Source organism: Dendrobates tinctorius, unplaced genomic scaffold, assembly GCF_039654945.1.
Source record: "Dendrobates tinctorius isolate UK_male_01 unplaced genomic scaffold, ASM3965494v1 ptg000011l, whole genome shotgun sequence".
NCBI classification, from domain to species: Eukaryota; Metazoa; Chordata; class Amphibia; order Anura; family Dendrobatidae; genus Dendrobates; species Dendrobates tinctorius.
The window spans coordinates 130,262,929-130,284,212 of NW_027361679.1; the positions used below are offsets into that span (position 1 = coordinate 130,262,929).

The window sequence follows — 21,284 nt, forward strand, 5'->3', positions numbered from 1 at the left end:
GTCATTGGCAAACTTCAAATGGGCCTGCACATGTTCTGGCGTGTAGAAAAAGGCTGCACGGCACTCCGAAAGAATGGGGTGCACCAATAGGATATCACTCCAAAATATTTAAAAAAGAAATTGGCACTCCCAAATATGTGATGCAAAAATCATAGGTTATGATTTTGTTTATTTAATTAATTATCCACTGTAGACAAAAACGTTCATGTTTCGGCCAATTCTTAGGCCTTCATCAGAACTATTGACTTCAGTGTTTGTAGGCCGCAAGATCAATTTAGAGCATATGACGTCGCGTACTGGTGCGCTAGGGAGAATGGCACAAAAGTGATCGCCGGAGTAGCTACACCCTCTAGCACTTTCGTGCCATTCTCCCTAGCGCACCAGTACGCGACGAGATATACTCTAAATTGATTTTGCTGTCTACAAACACTGAAGACAATAGTTCTGATGAAGGCCTAAGAATTGGCCGAAACGTCAACGTGGATAATTAATTAATAAAACCATAACCCATGTTCTGGCATGAGCAGAGGGAGTTTGCATGCTGGGCAGGATTTAAATTCATGACGGTAAAGTGTACTAACATAAATGTTTGAGACTGCTGTCCCAGCTCTCTTCAGGTTATTGACCAGGTCCTCCCGTGTAGTTCTGGGCTGATTCCTGACCTTTCTCAGAATCATTCTTACCCCACGAGGCAAGATCTTGCATGGAGCCAGAGACCAAGGAAGATTGATAGTCATCTTGTGTTTTTTCAAATTTCTAACAATTGTGCCAACAGTTCTTGCCTTTTCACCAAGCTGCTTGCCTATTGTCCTGTAGCCCATCCCAGGTCTACAATTTTGTCTCTGGTGTCCTTAGACATCTCTTTGGTCTTGGCCATGGTGGAGAGGTTGGAGTGTGATTGATTGATTGACTGTGTGGACAAATGTCTTTTATACAGGTAATGAGTTCAAACACTTGCAATTAATACAGGTAATGATAGTAGAGTAGGAGGGCTTAAAGAAAAACTAACAGGTCTGTGAGAGCCAGAATTCTTGGTGGTGGGTGGTGACCAAATACTTATTTCATGAGATAAAATGCATTTTAATTATTATAAAATCATACAATGTGATGCTGTTTTTTTTAAGATTCTGCCTCTCACAGTTGAAGTGTACCTGCGGGAAAAATTACAGACCTCTCCATTCTTTGAAGATGGGAAAACTTGCAAAATCAGCAGTGTATTACATACTTATTTTCCCCACTATATATATTTCCTATAGGTTGTGGCAATGCTATTCACTTGGATGCGTGGTAAAGTTACACAGGAACCGTTTCCATTTAAATGTCCAAGCTGCTTTATTGATGCTTCATAAAGCATACCACAAGCAAAAGAAAATAAACGGCCTTTCAGTTCAGGCAAAACAAAGTAAAAAGTTCCAACAAAGTCACTTTAGAGAAAGTCCAGGACACACAGGCTGGATAGCATCCAATGTACTGGCTCAATCTGAAGACATCACACATGAGGTCTTCAAAGCCCATGTGTCAACCAGGCTCCATTTTAACATGTGAAGCACACCCACAGGTGGGGTTTGCAGACAGATCCTCCCTGTGTATCTCCTGAGAAAGGTTTAGGACCGGTCCTAATCTGACTTCTGAGACTTGTGTCTAGAGTACAAAGACCTTCATTAAGTCAGGGGTTACTTTACGCAGGGCTACTTTCAGTTCTTGAAAATCCATCTTCGTCTTCGCAGTCCATTTAGCTATTGCTGATTTCGTCTCCTTAAAGAGGTCAGGGCAAAGTTTGGGAGGAGCCTACTGTAGTACCCCACGATTTTCGGAAAGGCTCAAACTTACTTCTTTGTCTCGGCCAGTTTTGGATTGCGTCCACTTTACTGATCTGGGGTTTGATCTCGCCTCTACCTACTACATATCCTAAGTATTTGGCCTCTTCTTTCCCCATCACACTTTTTTTTATTTATAGAACCCCCCCCTTACTGAGAACATCAAACACCGCCTGGACTTTACCCAGATGACTTCCCCAAGATGGGCTGAAGATTGCAATATCATCTTGGTATGCCACGGAGTAATTCTTATGGGGTGCGAGGATCTGGGGCTCCCTGTAGTCCAAACGGCATATGGACATATTGGAAGAATCCATCGGGCATAGTGAAAGCCATTTTGTCCTATGCCAATATCCCTTTCATAAATCCAAGGTGGTTATGTACCTTGTCGGCCGAAGTCTCTCTATCAGCTTATAGAAGTATGGTATCAGATATACGTCGAACTTGGAGACTTCATTGAGCTTCCCATAATCTTTACAGAACCTCCATTTGGCATCGGATTTTGGAACCAGGACAATCAGTCTAGACCACCCGCTCTTGGACTTCTCAATGACTCCGAGATTTAGCATCCACTTTTCTTCCTTGGCGATCAGCTCTCACTGGGTCTCGGGAATTCGATAGGGCTTCAAACTCACCCACATATGGGATTCCATCAGAACCTCGTATTCTGTGACTTTTGTACACCCCGGCAAATCTGAGGACAGGTTCCTGTTCTGCTGCAGCAATTCCCAACACTGCTGTTTTTGGGCCTTTAACAGCATCTCCACTATTGCGACTCCTTCAACATCTGCTTCAGGCTTGACCAGCAAACATGGGAGTTTCAATGGGCTCCCGATCTTGCCATGGCTTGATAAGTGTCACGCTGGGTGAGGATGGAGTGAGTGCACAACGGCAGGGAGAAGGGAGGGGGTAGCCCAAACACTAGAGAAGTGGGGAGTGGAGACCCCTAGGCAGAGTGAAAATCGCCCTGTCTGCCCTAAATGTCCCTATATGGGTTCTGCACCTATCGCTGAGCAGGAACCTAATCCCTGACTGACCCCAGCGATAGGCCCTGGTTAGGGAGAGGACAGGGTCTGCACTAGTCAGTCCCTACAGCAACTTAAGTCAGAGAGGGTAGACGAACAAGGAGACCACTTGGCTAGAGAAGACCACCGAGATATCACACCAGAAATCCTCCAAGAGTCTTCTGAGAAGGCATGAACCAACTGTTAGTACTTCCAACTAGACAAAGACAAGTAAAAGCTAACACCAGCAACATGCTGCAGACACTGAATGAATTTATACCTTCAGCAAGGTGTCTAATTAACAGCAGAAGGTGGAGGTAACTGTTGGGTCCAAAAGGGAGAGGGATATCACTCCACAGCTTAGATACAAAAATCAAGAAGGTGTTTGAGCTAATCGTAATGACCTTCTGCAGGCAGATCCAGGATGACTGTCAGTCACCCCTGACGCACCCTTGACAATTAGGCCGGGATCACACATGCAAGAAACATGGCCGAGTCTTGCATGTTAATACCCGGCACTGCCGCCAGCACTCAGGAGCGGAGCTGAGTGCCGGCAGCAGTGCCGGGTATTGACATGTGAGACTCGACCGTGTTTCTCGCTGTTACAGTGTAGGATGCTAAGGGGAACCTGGAAGTGGACCCTCTGGGTCACGGATCCAGAGCCCCCGAGGGCGAGCGGACCAGGTGGAACCACCCTGTATACAGGAAGAGTTAGAGGCAGGCCCAAGGGAGATGGAACTGCAACGGCTGGAGCCAAAGGGGCGACTTAGGGCTAAGCACTGGAGAGACAGTGGAGAGGAATCCGTGCCGCTAAAGAACAGACAACTTCAGGGACTGTGGAGCAAGGGAGGCAAACGGGACCGGGAGCACATGGAACTGGCAGAGGCTGGAGGCTGCAAGAGAGAGGCAGAAGGTAATACTAATACAGAGGACACAAAAGACTCAGGATGGCAGGACAGGTGCCAACGCAGACATGGGACAGCAGGAGTCACCTGACTGACAGCCGGAGGAGACAGGACAAGAGGGTGAGATGCAGGGGAAATGGCAGGGACACAGAGCAAGGCAGGAAGGACAGGGACACAAGAGTTAAACAGTACTAGCTCAGACAGAGACCACAAGGTAGAAGCATTGGGGCCTGAGGACAGGACGAGCGCTAGCAAAGGACGCCAGTGCCACCGAGTGTGAAAATCAGGTGTCTTACCTGGCCTGCGCAGAAATACCCGGTGGGTGCTGCCATGTTAGGGGCGGGGTCCCCGGGTCACAGCTCCCAGGAGTCCGTGCGCCGGAGGAGATGCTAGTGCACATGCGCGCAGGACCTATACGCCGGGAACCCCGGATGTCAGGAGCGGGGACGCGCCGGGGAACAGGAGCGTGCCAGCGGGGACCGTGACACTCGTATGTGTGATCCCGGCCTTAGATTGATGTGGTACGCTTGGTACAGTTTTCGTCTTCCTGGTGGATGAATCTTGCAGTTTATTTCACCAAGCTTCTCGACCACCTTATAGGGACCTTGCCAATTGGCCAAGACCTTACTCCACTGTGGGAATAAGTATGAGGACTTGGTCACTGGGGCTGAACTGCCTTACCCTGACTGGTTGCAGACAATAGCTTGAGCCTCTTGTGCCTGGAGTAGAAGTCCTCTAACTTCGCAATCCTCTCCTGCATCTGGGTGATGTACTCGATGACGCTGCGGTGGGGTGTGACCTCGGCTTCCCAGGTATATTTTGCTATATCGACGAGACCCCGTGGATGTTGGACATACAGAAGTTCAAATGGAGAGAATCCAGTAGAGGCTTGTGGGACCTCCCGGATAAAAAATCAAGAGATGCGGTAGGAGACAGTCCCAGTCTCAACCATCCTTTTCTATGACCTCCTTAACCATACTCTTCAATATTTTATTTAATCTTTCCACAAGGCCGTCCGTCTGGGGATAGTATACTGATGTCTACAATAGTGTAGATAGGTAATGGTACGAGGGGACTTTGAAAGTGCGAGATAGGGGCGGTTAGCTGGCAGGTGGGACAGGACCTACAATCTTTAAGCTTCCACCCACTTCTCTTAGGAGAAGCCTCTACATCGTCACTCCGGGTCATTTTCTGCAAGGCTCTCTTCACTGCCTTCCGGATTCAGAAATCATCAGCTGACAATGGAGTTGGAGCTGCAGGGCCATGAATATGGTGAATATGTCAATCTGCTGCTGCTGTTAGTGCTGCTATTGCTGTTGCTGAATCTGTTACTGGTACTGCTGGTGCTGGAGCTGTTGCATAAACAGCTTATTTGTCTTGTGCCCGGTGTTGTTGTTGCTGCTGCTGCAGCAGAAGGTGTTTAATCAGTTCCTCCATGCTGTGTGATGTTGCTCCCTAGCTTATAGCCGACTTCACCCAAGACATGCAGTAATTCTGTAGCAGTCACGCGTGTTCCCTGGGAAAGCTGCCCACACTACTAACACTAATTGTGGGAATGCTACTCACTTGGGTGGGTAGTGAGGTAACACAGATACCGTTTCCATTTAAATGACCAGACTGCTTTATTGTGCTTCAGAAACCTTGACAAAAGCAAAGGAAATAAATGTCCTTTCAGTGCAAGCAAAACAAAGCAAACAGTTCCCACAAAGTCATTTTAGAGACAGTCCAGGACAAAGGCTGGATAGCATCCAGCATACTGCCTCAGTCTGGAGACATCACACAGGAGGTCTTCTTACCTCTACACCCAAACCATGTGTCAAACAGTCTCCATTAAGACATGTGAACCACAGCAACAGGTGAGGTAAGTGGGCAGCTAGACCCACGCATTTCTCAGGCTGCCCGTAAACCTGACTCAAATACACAAAAAACAAGCCTCTTAGTACCATGTACACTAAAGCATTACTCCAGGTTTACATCACAGATGACAACCACCTCAGTGATGCATACCTCCCATCAACTATGTGTCCTGTAGTCACCTTACAAGGTCTATCTATGAGTTAGTTATTTAATTAATTAATGGCTCATACATGTAGAGGCTATTATCATTTTTTAAGTTAATACCAAACTCTATAGACCTTTTTCTAATATCAATACATATTCCCATATTCCAGTGGTTTCACAAAGGAGCATTCTGTTTTCTATTTGTACAACAAAGTACTTACTACAAGATAATAAAATAATTAGAACTTTTAATAGACTAAAATATGTTAATAAGATGTATGAGAAAAAGATTTCTAAGATCATTGTACTTTTCAAAAACACATTTTTCATTATGCATGTCTAAAGGATCCTATTTGCAGTTCTTTTTATTGGAAGGTACAATAAATGTAATTCTCCTGGTTATTTTGGCTGTTACAGATTTTAACCGGAGAGGACTGGAATTCTGTCATGTATAATGGAATTATGGCATATGGTGGCCCATCTTTCCCAGGAATGTTTGTCTGCATTTACTTTATCATCTTATTTGTTTGTGGAAATTGTATCCTTTTAAAAAGCCAAAGTATGTTTTGGTATTGCATGTGAAGCCAGGTATTAATTTTTGTTATTTATTGTTTAGCAGCATATACTGTATGTATAATTCTGCTTTTGAAATGTTTAAAATGCAACTGTTATGCCTCCCACCTGATCTTTAAATTCTCCATATCAATGTACCGTACTTTTGATTTCTTACCAACTTTATTCTTCAAGCTCCTGTTGTGCACTTATGTACATTTCTGTGTGATGATACAGGCAGGGGTGTACTCTGGATTTTGTGCAAGTGCATTTTATTTCCATGAATTCAAATACTTTATTCTTCCAATTTCAGCTGCTCTTCGGGCAAGCTGAGGGAGTTGACAGTTATTGTCACTCTACTATATTCATATGCAGATACGGACTGGGACTGAAATTCAGTCCTGGCATTTGAAATCCCACAGGTGTCCCCGTCCCTGAGCACCAGACGGGATATATTACTAATATTACCCAAGACCAATATTTCTAATGATACCCGTGGCCTGCTGGAATAAATGACAGACTTTGTGCTCTGTCACCACTCTTAACAGTATAGGTGTCTTGAGAACACCGATTCAGTTAACAACATAGCAGACAAGGCAGCCCACAACCAGACAGGCCCTTCTGGCATTTGCCAGAATTGCCAGATGGCCAGTCCGATCCTGTTCATATGGACATTAATTTTTTTTGCTATTGATGAGCGAGTGTTCTCGCCATTGCTCGATACTCGATTGAGCATGGGGTACTCGGGTGCGCTCGTTTCTCGATTGAGTATCGTGGGTGCTCGAGTGCCATGCTCAAGTCCCCGCCCTACATGTTTTGCGACTGTTAGAGAGCCAATATACATGAAGAGATTGCCCGCCATACACTGTAATGCAGTAGCCATGTTGGATACTGCCATCACTCTGTTTGGCCGGCCGTATCGCATCACTTGGTTTTATACAAGACCCGGTGATGCGGAGGTTGGCGCACTGTCCTTAGGAAACAGTTCAGGGACAAATGTTATAGGAGAGAGAGCTTATTTTAGAGCAGGCATTTAGGCTATTAAGATTGCTATTGCAGTACTTGTATACCTATGCTGCACCATCAAAGAATGGTCTTTTTCAGTGCTACATATTTTCTTTTCTCTAGTAAAACTGTTGTTACCTACATTCAGTGGAGGAAGAGTTTTGGATTACAGGCATATCGACGGTTTTTAACCCTTTCATGACCTTGGGCGCATCCATAAGTCCAGGTCCTCTGGTACTTACCGACTTTGGACGTATGGATACGTCATGACGATTGCCAATGCACAGGGGCTGTGCGCGTTCGATCACAGCAGGGTGTCAGTCGATTCTGACAGCTGACACCTAGCTCTCAGTTCCAGGAGCAGTGCTGGCACCACTCACGGCATTTTATCCCCCTAAATGCTGCAATCACTGCAATCACTACACTTAGCGAGCAGGCAAATGGAAGAAAATCTCTCTGCCCTTGGATCGAAGCCCCTGCAACGTCATTGTGGGGACCCGTTCATTGCCATGGTGACCCGATGTTGTCACCAGGCACTAGCTAGTTAGTTACAGTAGATCATGCGCATTGCATGGTCTAACTAACTTGTGTCTGCAGCACTGACAGGTTAAAAATCACAAAATGATAATAATAATAATGGCACGAACAAAGAGAGTCATGCTGGCTCGGACGTTGCCCAGACTAACAAAGTCCGTGTCAGATGTTGAGGAACCAGGACAATCTGTTGATAAATGGGCTACTGGAACAAACCATACATGGACAAGGCAAGAGAATCTGGATCTGTTGAAATACTACTATATCAGCAGACCAGAGGATATATGAAGCGTATGAGTAAACTCTGGATGGATACAAGACCTGCATGTCTACTGACTGAGAAACAACTAGTCACCCAACGTTTCAATATCATAAAGAGAAAGCTATTATTGCAACTTGAGATGGATCAACTGCACTGCAGATCCACCCCACATGAAGACCTGGAAGAACAACACGTGCAACCACCCTGAAACTCCTGATCCAATCCTGCAATTAGAAAGCATCTTAGATAAACTATATACCACCAATACCAGAGATTGACTGCCAAGGCCCAGCAAAGAACCACCACCAGACAGTATGCTACAAGATGCCAATAGAGCACTTGCATCAATACCTATCACCACAACAACTCAAACTAATGAACTGATCTATGCTACTGCCTCCACAATCATGGAAATGCTTGGATATACAACCAGCAAGAACAACAGAAGTATGTACCCCCCCTTGGAAAAGAAGCCTGGAGACAAAGATCAAGGTGACACGAAGGGAAAACATAAAAAAGATATATATTGGGTATTGCTGGATGTATTGGATATATATTGGATATATATATATATATATATATATATATATATATATATTATATTGGATATCGCTGTAATCTTACTGAATCAAAGCCTAAAGCTGCTTTATCAATTTTACCCTACACGGAACAGCATTTAAAAAAAAAATTCTGAAATGGTTTTTGTTTATTCTGCCTCCCAAAAATTGATATAGAAAGCAATAAAAAAATGAAATGAAAATACTGGAAAATACTGACCAAATACTCGTCATGTGAATGTGGCCTAAATCCTCTCTGAGAAATTGTAGCAACCAGATGTTCAATTCTGATTTATTTTTAATTCAGGCTACAGTACGATTATTATCAGTACTGTATTATCATGAAGTTCTTTGCTGGATGTAAATGACAAATTTTGTTTTTACAATTTTTTTTATCTATGCAATACTTCTTTGACATAATACAGATATTTTATTAAATGTTTTCCTTGCTATTGCTGTTGATAACCTCGCTGAGGCGGAAAACCTTACATCAGCACAGAAGGCCAAGGCAGAGGAACGGAAAAGAAAAAAAATGGCAAGGTAAGTTATTCATATACAAGCTTTTTGTTACTTTCCCACTATTTTTTACTTTTTAAGATTTTTTTTGAGAGTCTGCGTTACCTATTAGCTAACTATACTCAATCCTACAAGCCAGTTAGTTTAAAACCATCGGTGGTAAGGCCTCCATACACATTATAAGACATAAAAGAAGAGATAGGAGCTTATATCCCTCAAATGAATGATACACATGTGTGAGAAAAACTCAGTGGACAAAAAATGAAAAGCACCTTCTTAATGCAAAAATATCACAAATTTTTATTCAAGAAGATACTAACAATATACGATAATAGTACATCACACATGTAATAGAAAATAGGTAATAAAAGACCAGTGGATAATAATGACACCATGGTGCAACAATGCAGGCACACAAAGGGTTAGATGCTGAAGGCAATGATGTCTACAATATTGCTAAATGTCCCAAAAATTCATAAGAGAGAGAAGAGGGCAGGGTAATGGGAAGAAAAAGTCTCTCATAAATAAAAATTACTTCCCAGATCGGCCAGTTCAGTAATACATATATGGTCAAAGCATACCACCATTTAATGCTGATCAAAAACCCAACCCAGATCACCACAGCTATGGGGTAAACAGCTGACCCCCGTTAGTCAGTCAGTTGAGACATGATGAATATAATGAAACAGGACATCTTACCCATGTATGCAAATGGTGCCCGCAAGATGCGACGAGGCTCCATACACATTAGACTACACCAATATCGGCTGACAGTCTAATGTGTATGGGAGCCTCCTTATAACCCTGACTGATCATATAGGGGGGAGAGAACCTCCAGCATGTTACAATTCCAATGACCTATATCTGGGATTCTGGTAGCGACACTAAAGCCACGTGCACACATTGGAGAATTTGGTGACTTTGTTTTTAGTTGTAAGCCAAAACCAGGAGTGGGTGATAAATACAGAAGTGGTGACGGGTTTCTATTATACTTTCCCTCTGATTGTTCCACTGCTGCTTTTGGCATACAAATACAAGAGCACTCTTATGTATGGAAAAGCATGGAGAAATAGTGTTGCGACTTATTCCTAACCCAGAAAAGCCAACTCATGCCATTAACCTTCCTCTAGAAAATAAAGTGGTAGATTGTGATCAAGTAATCACAATCTATCACTTGATTGTTTTGATTGGTTCTCCACTTGATGATCCAATAGATTGCACAGGTAGCCCACCCTTAACAATGTGCCCCGAACGATATTGTAATAGATTGTAAAGTGTGCATTGTTTGCCATTGTCCTTGGAAAATAAATACCTTTTCCAAAAGAACGACATTCAGAAAGTATCAAACCCAGGTTTGTTTAAAAATGCACTCAATCTTTATTTGAAGCATAAAAAAGCAGACATAAACTGTAATGTGATTTTTTTTGCGCTTTCCGTGCGCAAGCGTGCGCATGCATTTTTTTGAGACAGGTCGGACGGACCAAAAATGTAACAGGTTGCGTTCGGCGTGCCTAGGCGCACACTACAAAAAAACGCATGCACACGAAAACTCATACGAACGCGTGCATACGCTAGACCATGCGCCCCCGTGTTAAAGATAGGGGAGCAGGACGCATGCGCATGGACACGCACAAAGCGCAGCGCTAAAAAACGCTAGTGTGAAACCAGCCTAAGATTTATAAAGATACAAGGACTAATTTGAAAAATAAATAATGTGAGACCATTATTAAGGTGAATAATTGGGAACAAATATGCAATATACTGTACAATGGTGGAATAAAAAATGTATAGAATGTGTTATGTATGTGCAGAAGTTCATATTAATATAAATGATAGAGTATATATAATATCTTATTATAATCAGCAAGTGCTTTAGAATGAAACCATTATTAAGGTGTAAAAAAATAAGAACAAATGGTCCATACGTAATAGTAGAATAAACACATATAAATCATGACCAAAAGTGCGCAATAGTGTAAGCCAGCAAACAACTAATGTATGTACAGTATATGTAGTGTGCTACCGTGAAAGACACAAGCAAAATGAATCGCAAAGCTGTCTTCACCCTCTGGGATGGGGCCTTTCTCAACACACGTTTCGTTTGAAAACGTTGTCCGTTTACTTGATAGGTTGCAGCGCTTACATGACATAGGAGTGTCTGGCGAGCGCCAAGAGACAGTCCGGACATCACTGGAATGTCACCTGGACTAAAGGCAAGTATATGCCTTTAGTTTATATTGGGCACTATTGCAAATAACAAGGAGTTGTCTAAATAGTGGATAACCTTTCTAAAACATTACATAAAAAAAAACACCAAAACCACGGAAAAACATTGCAAAACTGTTCAAAATGCATGATGTTTTTTTTTTAGTTTTTTAAAGAAGCCTTTCAATTAAAATGCTGAAGGAAAAGGTGATAATGAAGAAGCCCAACAGCTGTTGCTACTTATCTACCGTATGCTACAGCACTCTCTTTTTTTATGTTGAATTTTATGCACATTTTTATGCCATTTTATCTACAATTTCTTGGTGACATTAATCAGCTGTAGTTCTTTACAGAACACAACCAGATAAGTCAGAAGAAGAAAAGTTGTTATTAGCAAAGAAATTAGAACAAAAAGCCAAACTGGAAGGAATACCAACCACAGCTAAGGTAAGAAAATGTTATCAAGTGTACAGTATCTCCAGATTTAAAAAAAAAAGATCAGAAGTTCCATGAACTTACACTTACTGTACATGTAATATGCAGGACAATATCTAATATGAGACTTGAGTATCTTTCCTCAGGCAGCAGTCTCCACTTTTCTGGTGTTGGCTGCAATATGCCTTGGGCATTTAGCACTCTGACTATATGTCTATAGCTGTGTTCACACTACTATTTATTAACCCAAACTCCATGGCAAAGTGCCAATTCTATCTTCTAGTAGTCACCAAAGGTGCTAAAAGGACCTCAATGGCTTATAACGGGGTCCTTCTGAGTTTGGTCATTATGATCATTAACTTAGACAAGATAAAAAGTGCTTCCATAATTCTATTCTTCCATTCAATCTAACAGTTGGCAATTAAGCCTTTGATGTTAATTTGAGCGTGCTTAACCAATTGACTATTGTACCCTGCCTGTAATTCTTTCCTCTTGTCCCACGCCACACTTTCTATACGGGCTCATACTCACTTGTGAGAGACTCGCGCGATTCTCGTACGAGTCTCTCACATGAAAACCCGGCACTGCCGCCGGCACTCGGACCGGAGAGTTCAGCTGCATAGAAATACATGTAGCCGCACGCTCTGGTCCGAGTGCTGGCGGAAGTGCCAGGTTTTCATGCGAGAGACTCGTACAAGAATCGTGCGAGTCTCTCACAAGTGAGTATGAGCTCCACAGCTCAGGTCCATGGTTCTGTGCATCCGTAGCTTCTGTAGGACATGTGTGTGGCGCTTGGTGCATCTAGTACTCTCTGGGGAAAAAGGTGCTTTGTTTGTTTTGCTTTTTTTGCAGTTTCACTACTGGAAAAGCTGTGAATGTACTAATTTGCTAGTTGCAAACATCGACATGACCGATAATTCATGTTGCCATTTACAAATTCTAGTGCGCACTAGCAACCATTTTGGTTGCCGTTTGATGCCCTATGTTGTTGGGATGTCAACGACATCATGTTGTATTGTTATTCCTATAACTGCTGTACTCTATTATGGAATTACCGTACTTTAGCTGCTAGAGAGCATTTCAGCAATATAATTGTGTTATATTCCCTAACTACAAACAAGCACACTAAGGAGTGTGTTTCAAAACAGACTCACTGAAATCTGTCCTTTTATATTTTTTTCATAGTACAATAGCACACCTGAAAATAAGAACCTGGAATATATCTTACCAGAAAAATGTGCTTCTTTCTCCACCAGGACGGATCGTTCACTCTCAATTCCTAGGTTCTCCGGTAATAAGTGACATTCTGCTCCTCTTTTGAACCACATGACAGCAATTCAGACTCCCTGAAGAACAGCTTCAGTGACTAGTGGTGATGTCACTGGAACTGTTCTCGCAGCCAGGCTGAACTGCTGTGACCTCTGGACCGTGAGAGAATGCCAGTGATGAGGTCACAGCAGTTCAAGCTCAGTGTCTTCATAGCAGATCACCGTGAGAAATTCTTACGGTGATCAGCTGAGAATACACTGATGCTGGCATGAACTGCAATGCCCTCTTCACTTGCATTTTCCCACAGTACAGAGGTCATCACAGTTCAGGCTGTGAGGGGGCGCAGACTCAGTGACGTCACCGCTAGTCACTGAGACTGCGCTGGCAGCATCTCCTCATTCACCAGTGTTTTTCATCCGTGATGATCCATCTTAGCACTGTCCAGGTTGAAAAATGTATATCCCCCCCAGATATGGATTACGCTTGGGACAGAACGACGGACAGGTATGGTATATTAATTCAACACAGTCTTAAATTAGCAATTGATAGGGCAGAAAACGTCCATTCATAAAGTCTAGATACACAACCTCTAGTGGTGAGAACTAGAGGTACAACGATGAATTGCCAAATTTGAGAAGATTAGTGATGAGCGAGTATACTCGTTACTCGGGTGGTCTCCGAGTATTTTGGTGTGCTCGGAGATTTAGATTTCGTCGTCTCAGCTGCATAATTTGCGACTTGTAGACAGCCTGAATACATGTGTGGAATGCCTGTTTGTTAGGGAATTCCCACATGTATTCAGCCCATCTACAAATCATGCAGCTGAGACGATGAAATCTAAATCTCTGAGCACGCCAAAATACTCGGAGATCACCCGAGCATCCTCGGGAAAACCCAAGCAACGAGTATACTCGCTCATCACTAGAGAAGATTAAAAATAATCTTTATTAATATGGGATAATTAAAATAAAATACAAACAAGTAATAAAATATTATATAAATCAAGCTAACGGAACAAGAAGGAGCACAACAGCGGGAACTAAAAGGTAAGTACCAGCAATCAAAGCACCAAATGATATTCAAAAAGCAAAAAACTTCAGGAAAAGCAAGAATCTTAAAAAAATGACAATGAGGGCAAAATGCTGCTTATTCACATATAGAAACATAAAGTGCATAGTGCAATGGATACGTATACCTTATGAAACAAGCAGCATTCCCAAATCATGAATAGATCCTTAATAACAGAGGTATTTATATGAGATAACATGGATAAACCCTGATCAGAGAAAAGGGCTCATGTAAATCAATACAGTGAATACATATTGCCAAGAGCCATTAGAAAAAGTGGAAAAGACCACAGTGTAAAGATATGACTACAAAGTGCTTCAGTGCGAAATCATATCGTTTAAATTCAAATATTATGATCAATACATATTTGCCATGGGTCATGAAAAAGTTAAAGAACACACAATATGATAGTATAGCCATAAAGAGTTTAGTGCAAAAAGATACAGTGCCTTGCGAAAGTATTCGCCCCCTGGAACTTTTCAAAAAACTGCTTTTTTACAAACGATCTCCATCAAACCTCACTGAGGTCGAGCTGTTTGCCAAGGAAGAATGGGCAAGAATTTCAGTCTCTCTATGTACAAAACTGATAGAGACATACCCCAAGTGACTTTCAGCTGTAATCGCAGCAAAAAGTGGCACAACAAAGTATTAAGTTAAAGGGGCCGAATAATATTGCACGCCCCACTTTTCAGTTTTTTTGAATTTCCACAAAAATTTTAAATAACCAATAAATTTTGTTCAACTTCACAATTGTGTCCCACTTGTTGTTGATTCTTCATCAAAAATTTACATTTGGTATCTTTATGTTTGAAGCATGATATGTGGGAAATGGTTGAAAAGTTCCAGGGGGCCGAATACTTTTGCATGGCACTGTATATTATAGGCCATAATGTAGAAAGAGAGATAACAATGGAGAGTTAATTATAAAAGTGCTTCAGGGGAGAGGCTCCAGCTGTGCGTGCTCCCACCCCTTTTTACAGCGCCGTTTCGCAACAAATGCTTCTTCTATGGGGGCATGAATAACATGGCCAAGGGAGTGCTTTAAATATCCAGACTAAATGATTGTATTTGTATTTTATTTTAATTATACCATATTAATAAAGATTATTTTTAATCTTCTCAAATTTGGCAATTCATCATTGTACCTCTTGTTCTCACCACTAGAGGTTGTGTACAGTTGTGGCCAAAAGTATTGACACCCCTGCAATTCTGTCAGATAATACTCAGTTTCTTCCTGAAAATGATTGCAAACACAAATTCTTTGGTATCATTATCTTCATTTAATTTGTCTTAAATGAAAAAACACAAAAATAATTGTCCTAAAGCCAAACTGAATATAATTCCACACCAAACATAAAAAAGAGGGTGGACAAAAGTATTGGCACTGTTCGAAAAATCATGTGATGCTTCTCTAATTTGTGTAATTAACAGCACCTGTAACTTACCTGTGGCACCTAACAGGTGTTGGCAATAACTAAATCACACTTGCAGCCAGTTGACATGGATTAAAGTTGACTCAACCTCTGTCCTGTGTCCTTGTGTGTACCACATTGAGCATGGAGAAAAGAAAGAAGACTAAAGAACTGTCTGAGGACTTGAGAAACCAAATTGTGAGGAAGCATGAGCAATCTCAAGTCTACAAGTCCATCTCCAAAGACCTGAATGCTCCTGTGTCTACCGTGCGCAGTGTCATCAAGAAGTTTAAAGCCGATGGCACTGTGGCTAACCTCCCTAGATGTGGACGGAAAAGAAAAATTGACAAGAGATTTCAACGCAAGATTGTGCGGATGTTGGATAAAAACCTCGACTAACATCCAAACAAGTTCAAGCTGCCCTGCTGTCCGAGGGTACAACAGTGTCAACCCGTACTATTCGTCGGTGTCTGAATGAAAAGGGACTATATGGTAGGAGACCCAGGAAGACCCCACTTCTTACCCCGAGACATAAAAAAGGCAGGGTGGAGTTTGCCAAAACTTACCTGAAAAAGCCTAAAAGGTTTTGGAAGAATGTTCTCTGGTCAGATGAGACAAAAGTAGAGCTTTTTGGGCAAAGGCATCAGCATAGAGTTTACAGGAGAAAAAAGAGGCATTCAAAGAAAAGAACACGGTCCCTACAGTCAAACATGGCAGAGGTTCCCTGATGTTTTGGGGTTGCTTTGCTGCCTCTGGCACTGGACTGCTTGACCGTGTGCATGGCATTATGAAGTCTGAAGACTACCAACAAATTTTGCAGCATAATGTAGGGCCCAGTGTGAGAAAGCTGGGTCTCCCTCAGAGGTCATGGGTCTTCCAGCAGGACAATGACCCAAAACACACTTCAAAAAGCACTAGAAAATGGTTTGAGAGAAAGCACTGGAGACTTCTAAGGTGGCCAGCAATGAGTCCAGACCTGAATCCCATAGAACACCTGTGGAGAGATCTAAAAATGGCAGTTTGGAGAAGGCACCCTTCAAATATCAGTGACCTGGATCAGTTTGCCAAAGAAGAATGGTCTAAAATTCCAGAAGAGCATTGTAAGAAACTCATTGATGGTTACCGGAAGCGGTTGGTCGCAGTTATTTTGGCTAAAGGTTGTGCAACCAAGTATTAGGCTGAGGGTGCCAATACTTTTGTCTGGCCCATTTTTGGAGTTTTGTGTGAAATGATCAATGTTTTGCTTTTTGCTTCATTCTCTTTTGTGTTTTTTCATTTAAGACAAATTAAATGAAGTTAATAATACCAAAGAATTTTCAGGAAGAAACTGAGTATTATCTGACAGAACTGCAGGGGTGTCAATACATTTGGCCTCAACTGTATATAGACTAGAGGTATGGGATATTGTTGCTTTTTTATTTTATATTTATTACAGGAGATTGAGGGCCTCACATGGATTAGTTGTGGTTGCAAGTATGGTTTAATTAAGAATAATAAATAAGTCTGTGTCTTTATTTCAATTAAAGGGTTTTTTACTGGGTGTCTGTGTTTTCTTTACAATTTGATTATGGGGTTAGTAATATTGATGTCTCTCCATTACTAACTTAGGGGAATGTCACCTGAAAGGTGACATCAACCCCCCAACTATTACCCCATATACCACCGCTACAGGGCAGTGGTAAGAGCAAGGCTATGTGCCAGAATTGGCGCATCTTAGAGATGCGACTTTTCTGGGGTGGCTGAGAGCTGATGTTTTTAGCCAGAAGGCCAGGATCCATGGCCCCTTCTTAGGCTATTAACATCAGCCCCCAGCTGTTTGCATAGCCATTGCTGGCTATTAATTTTAGGGGGACCCCACATCATATTTTTCCATAAAATCATAAAATAATCTTTTATTAATTAAATACATGTCCAGTATTTTGCACACACTATACTAATTGTATTTGTCACTGACATGTATATATCTACCTATTCTATATGGATTTACTGTATGTAATCCATCTCTCCTATCCTGTCGGCTTCTGCAGTGATTTTACAGAAGCTGGCAAATGAATTACCAGATTTTCTTCTATCTCTCTCTGCAATATAAATATATACAGTATATGTGCATGTGTGTGTTTCACTGACAACTATCTATCTAGCTATATATGTGTATATATCTATTCTATTCTAACCTTTTCTTCTATGTATCTATCTATCTAATATAGATTCATATATGTATGTATGTATATATTGTGTGTATATATATATATGTATATATATATGTGTGTTTGTCACTGACATGAATATATATATATACTAGCTGAAGAGCCCGTCGCTGCCCGGGCATAGTAACTAACTGTGGTTAGTTATAGAAAATTATAATTATCCTCCATCCCATAGTCCCGTGCCCATATACCCATCATACATATCCACGATCCCATAGGCCCGTGCCCATATACCCATCATACATATCCTCCATCCCAAAGTCGAGTGCCCATATACCCATCACACATCCTCCATCCCATAGTCCCATGCCCATATACCCATCATACATATTCTCCGTCCCATAGTCCCATGCCCATATACCCATCATACATATTCGCCATCCCATAGTTGAGTGCCCATATACCCATCACACATCCTTCATCTCATAGTCCCGTGCCCATATACCCATCATACATATCCTCCATCCCATAGTCGAGTGCCCATATACCCATCATACATATCCGCCATCTCATAGTCCCGTGCCCATATACCCGTCATACATATCCTCCATCCTATAGTCCAGTGCCCGTATACCCATCACACATCCTCCAACCCATAATCCTGTGCCCATATACATATCCACCATCTCATAGTCCTGTGCCCATATACCCGTCAAACATATCCTCTATTCCATAGTCCAGTGCCCATATACCCATCACACATCTTCCATCCCATAGTCCCGTACCCATATACATATCCGCCATCCCATAGTCCCGTGCCCATATACCCGTCATACATATCCTCCATCCCATAGTCCAGTGCCCATATACCCATCACACATCCTCCATCCCATAGTCCCGTTCCCATATACCCATCATACATATCCTCCATCCCATAGTCTCGTGCCCATATACATATCCTCCATCCCATAGTGCCGTTCCCATATATCCATCATACATATCCTCCATCCCATAGTCCGGTGCCCATATACTCATCACACATCCTCCATCTCATAGTCAACCATTATGACATCATAATGAGCGGCAGCGGGGCTTGAAACCTTTGATGACATCAGCGTCGCCATGGCAACCATTGTGACATCATAATGAGGGGCGGGGCTTGGCGCGCACACACTGCTTCCCCAGTATGCAAATAGGGGCATTGTGACATCACAATGAGGGGCGGGGCTTGACGCGCACACACTTTTTCCCCCAGTATGTAGACAGGGGCAAAATTGTTTGGTGAATTGGAACGCGCGGGGTTAAAATTTCGCCTCACAACATAGCTTAGGACGCTCTCGGGGTCCAGACGTGTGACTGTGCCAAATTTTGTGGCTGTAGCTGCGACGGTGCGGATGCCTATCCCGGACATACAAACAAACAAACACACACACACACACATATACACACACATACATACACACTTTGAGCTTTATATATTAGAAGATGTAGTCTCTGTGTGTATATATATATATATATATATATATATATTCTATTTATTCTTTTCTAAGCTGTCAGTTTGATTTTACTGTAGTCACACATGAATTGCCGGCTTTTCAAAGGACACCAGTGCATAATAATCGGACAGCACTCGCATGGTGCGAGTGCTGTCTGATTTTTTTCTCACACCCATGGACTTGCATTGGCGAGTGTCATCCGAGATATGCAGCAATACGCAGCATGCTGAGATTTTGTTCTCAGTCCGAATTCAGCTGAGAAAAAAAAAAAATTGCAGATGAGATGTAACCCATTGAAGGACATTGGTCATTGTGCATTCCGATTTTTCTATCGTCTTGCACTCATCCATAATTCTCGCAAATGGGTATGAGCCCTAAAAGCCATTTCCAGGTCAGAAAGAGCTCAGTGTGATCTGGAGAGTCTTAATCACAGTCATAAGACTCTAACGAGGAGAGGAACGACTCTGAAAACCAAAGAGCTGGCAATCGGTGAATATGTTAACTCATTGACACTACGCTAACATTTCTTCTGGCATTATGGAGTAAAACAAATGAACCAAAGTGCTTTTATAAAGCTTCCACTTTTGGGTAGAAATTAGACACAAACTCCTGAGCTCTCAGCTGGACTCATAAAATGGTCATTTTCAGAATTATACATTCATATTATTCATTTTGACATAGATTTTCTAAACAATTACACTTGCCCCATCAGGTCTAACCAATCTGTTTAATAATGTTAGCAGTTAATATTTTAAAATCTAGTGACAGGTCCACTCTCGTTTGAATTATATGCTTGCTATTGTAGGTCTAAAGTTATCTTTCATTCTTATATATTCCATTCTTATTTGCAGCTAAAGATAGATGAATTTGAATCTAATGTAAATGAAGTTAAGGATCCTTATCCTTCAGCAGACTTCCCGGGTAAGATACTTTTTCTTGAAAGTGTTAAAACATCTCTAGTGGGCAGCCTTGACATTTTCAAGGGATGAATAAAACTAGGGCTTGATGGTGATATTGAGAGAATAAATAGATGAAAACTCAGCACTCAGGATATGATAAACAGAAGAAATTTATGATATTGCAAGGTCATTCAAATCAGAAAAAGTTGATCTATGAAACACTCAGGTACAGCCGCTATGGGTTGAAAATCTTTTTACTTAGCTCTAGGTACAATGACAGATACAGTACTAGGCAAAAGTTTAACACAAGTGTTGAAAAAATGTTGAAAGTAGGAATGCTTTCAAAAATAGAAGCCTTAATTGTTGATATTTATCAATTAACAACATTAAAAGTGAATGAACAAAAGAGCAACCTAAGTGAAATCAATATTTGGTGCCACCAGCCTCTATTATCAAACCAGCATCCATCCTTGTAAGCACATTTGCAGGCAGCTTTTAAAAGAACTCAGAAGGGAGGTTGTTCTAAACATCTTGGAGAACTAACTACAGATCCAGGGTTGATGTAGGCTTGTGGAAATCCTTCATGTGATCAAAGACAGACACGATGATGCTGAGATTAGGCCTCTTTGAAGGCCATATCCTCACATCCAGTGTTTCTCTTTACACTTGACATAGTTAATGAGATTGGCTGTATGCTTCTAGTGGTTGTCCTGCTGCAGAATAGAGGTATCTGATTAAAGCCAATCAGACGCCTCACTGATCGTATTGCATGTTAGATATTAATTCCATTTATTAGTAGAGATGAGAGAACCAATTTGATGGCAATCTAATTTGTGTTCAATTTTTAGGAATTTGCTAAATCCAAATCATTTGAAAAATGTGCGATTTGTCATCACGAATTGCCTCCACCACTTTACACACTGCAGTCCATTGAAACAGCCTGAACATGATCACATAACCTTGGGCTTGGCTGAGCAGGCTTCCCAAGGTCCAATGAGAATGACAACTCTACTCTAACAATATAAAGCTCATGACGAGTAATGGGGGAGAGAATACAAGAGAAAAGAAAAATAATAGAAAGAAGCAAGAGTGGGTTTACTGGAGAATAAGAAAGGGATGGGGCCAGTGGTAAACCAAGGCCTAAGCTGTAAATTGTGGATGAGAATTATGTGACTTATGGCAACCAGATCATGGTCAATT

General features: G+C 41.8%; 1 protein-coding gene across 1 annotated transcript in view; it reads left to right on the forward strand.

Annotated features, from left to right (window-relative positions):
• Positions 1-21,284, forward strand: part of CACNA1S (calcium voltage-gated channel subunit alpha1 S) — a 387,018-nt gene that overhangs the window by 147,905 nt on the left and 217,829 nt on the right. Inside the window, exons 14-17 of the mRNA XM_073547926.1 lie at positions 6,145-6,265; positions 9,063-9,177; positions 11,712-11,805; positions 20,037-20,106. Coding sequence (XP_073404027.1) covers positions 6,145-6,265; positions 9,063-9,177; positions 11,712-11,805; positions 20,037-20,106 — 400 coding nt within the window. The remainder of the gene's footprint in view (positions 1-6,144; positions 6,266-9,062; positions 9,178-11,711; positions 11,806-20,036; positions 20,107-21,284) is intronic.